Source organism: Pteropus vampyrus, unplaced genomic scaffold, assembly GCF_000151845.1.
Source record: "Pteropus vampyrus isolate Shadow unplaced genomic scaffold, Pvam_2.0 Scaffold14678, whole genome shotgun sequence".
Lineage (NCBI taxonomy): Eukaryota > Metazoa > Chordata > Mammalia > Chiroptera > Pteropodidae > Pteropus > Pteropus vampyrus.
In genome coordinates this window covers 1-2,208 of record NW_011903459.1, presented here as the reverse complement: position 1 = coordinate 2,208, position 2,208 = coordinate 1, and the positions used below count along the sequence as shown (strand labels likewise).

The window sequence follows — 2,208 nt, the reverse complement described above, 5'->3', positions numbered from 1 at the left end:
GGACACTCAGCGCGAGGGGAACCAGAGCCTGGTGGGGGAGTCAGTGAATGTAGCTGCAGAGCAAGAACATGAGGCTCTACGAGGGAAACTGATGCCTGAGGAGGAGGAGGAGGATGAAGAGGAGGCGGAGGCGGCGGCGGCGGCAGCGGGGTCAAGCGAGGAGGAACCAGCATCTTGGGAGGGGGCCGCGCTGCCGGGCGCCGGTGTGGAGAGGAGCACGGCCCGGGGGGAAGAGCGCGATGGTCCTCCCACGCGGACTCCGGTGGCCCCTGAGGTCTCTTCTCCCTGCGACCTGCTTCCAGATACCTGGGATGCCACAGCCAGGATTCCTGGGACTCAGACAGAGCCCGGGGCTGAGGAACTGTCCCCTGTAGCTCTGACTCCTACACTGGAGCCAGTAGGACGGTCCCTTCAGGCCATTTCTTTACCTAGCTCCTTTCCTGTCCTGGAGTCATCTGACCAAGAAACAGCTCAGGACAGCCGGCAAGAGGGACCCACGCTGGGGGAGGGGGCTGCGTCCAGTCGGGCTACCGAGGTGGCCTCTGGCAGTGCGTCGGACACCCCTCCGAGGACCCCGGGTTGGGGTCCTTGCAGTCCTGCTGAGGCCTCCACCTGCACGACCGCCTCGCCCCCGGCCAGCCCCCCGGTTGCCGTTCCCAGGAAGAAGCCCTCACTTGCTGCATGTTCTCCAGACACCTCCGGAGCCTTTTCCTTGACTGACCAGCCACCTCTCTGGGGGGCTTCCGACACCCTTCCGGCCCCCCTCCATGGCTGCCCCGCTGCAGAGGCCAGCATGGACCCATGGGCCAGCCCTCCGAGCCCCCCGGCCACCAGCGCAGGGGCGGCGCGTCACCCCCGGAGCAGCTCCTTCCCCGGCTCTCACAGGACGCAGCCGGCCCCGGACCTGGCGGGGGCGTCGCTTTCCTTCTCCCACTCGGAACTGCCCCAGAGGCCCCCCAAGCCCTCCGTCTCCGGTTCTGTGATCCCAAGAAGGGACAGGAAAAGCAGCAGGGGCTGCAGCAGCATCCCAGAATCCCCCAGTTCATTGTCCATTTGGGGGCAGGTCCCTCGAGAATCTACCCTCAGTCCAGAGAGGCCCGGCAGTCCCCGCAGCGCCCAGCCATGGGGCTCCCTGCATAACTCGGCCTTTGCCCCCGGGCTTCCTGCCTATGGCTCCTCAGCTCCCTTTGTCTTAGCAGATATGCCGGTCCATGAACCTCCACCGCCTCCTCCCCCAGAGAGGAGGCACGTCCACCCCGTGGTGGAGAGAGATGGCCATCTCGTTGCGATCTCCACGCTGAGGCAGTGTAGCTATCCTCCTCCGCTAGCCCTAAGTTTGGGGCCCCATGGTCCCCCCAAATGCCCTCTTCCCGAAGTTCCTGACCCCCTTGTAGCAAGGCAGTACCGACCTCTGCCCTCTACCCCGGACAGTCCCTGCCATCCTCAGACCTCTTTCTCCCCAAAGCTGAGATACAACAAGCCATTACCTCCGACTCCTGACCTGTTGCAGCCCCAGCATCCTCCTTTGTTTCCTGATAATAACCCAAGGATCTACAGGCCGCTCCCCGCGGTCCCCATCGTAGATCCTCTCACCGAACCACCCCCGTTACCCCCAAAGTCCAGGGGGAGGAACAGGAGCATTCAGGGGGGACTTGTGGGTTCAGGGGGTCCAGCCAAGCCAAGACCTGTTTGTCAGGAGTGGACAGTGTCCACTTCCCATTCTGTTGGACGTACCTCCTGGCCCCCAGCCACAGGCAGATCAGTGGACTCGCTGGCCTCCACCAGCAGGAGTAAGAGTGAAGTGGCCCCTGGCATGGCTTTCAGCAACGTGACGGCCCTTCTGAGTCCCTCTTCACCAACCACCCCCTGGACGCTGGAGCTCCAGGACCCCGTCTCTGAAGCAGGGCTCTCAGAAGGGTCCAGGGCCCATGCCGGAGGATCTCTCAGAAGAACGGCCCGTCAGGAAGGAGCCAACAGCCTGAGGCAGTCAGATCTAGGTCGAGCAAGGCAGCCTGAAAAACCTAGCCACCCTCATCTGGAGAAGGCATCCAGCTGGCCCCACAGGCGGGACGCAGGGAGACCAGCGGAAGGCAGCAGTGGACAGGCTGCCGTCTCGGGCGAGGGCTCCAGCAAACACAAGGGCTGGCATCGGCAAGGCGTGCGCAGACCTTCCATCTTGCCCGAAGGCGCTTCAGGTGAGCAGGGAGC

At 64.1% G+C, this 2,208-nt stretch overlaps 1 protein-coding gene across 1 annotated transcript; it reads left to right on the top strand.

The window, feature by feature from the left end:
* Positions 1 to 4: 4 nt before the first annotated feature.
* On the top strand, positions 5 to 2,195 carry LOC105310882 (rho guanine nucleotide exchange factor 5-like; the record flags this gene model as incomplete). Its single annotated transcript, XM_011386972.2, has 1 exon — positions 5 to 2,195. A coding segment is annotated over one exon (2,191 nt), but the record flags the coding sequence as incomplete, so codon positions are not given.
* Positions 2,196 to 2,208: the final 13 nt, after the last annotated feature.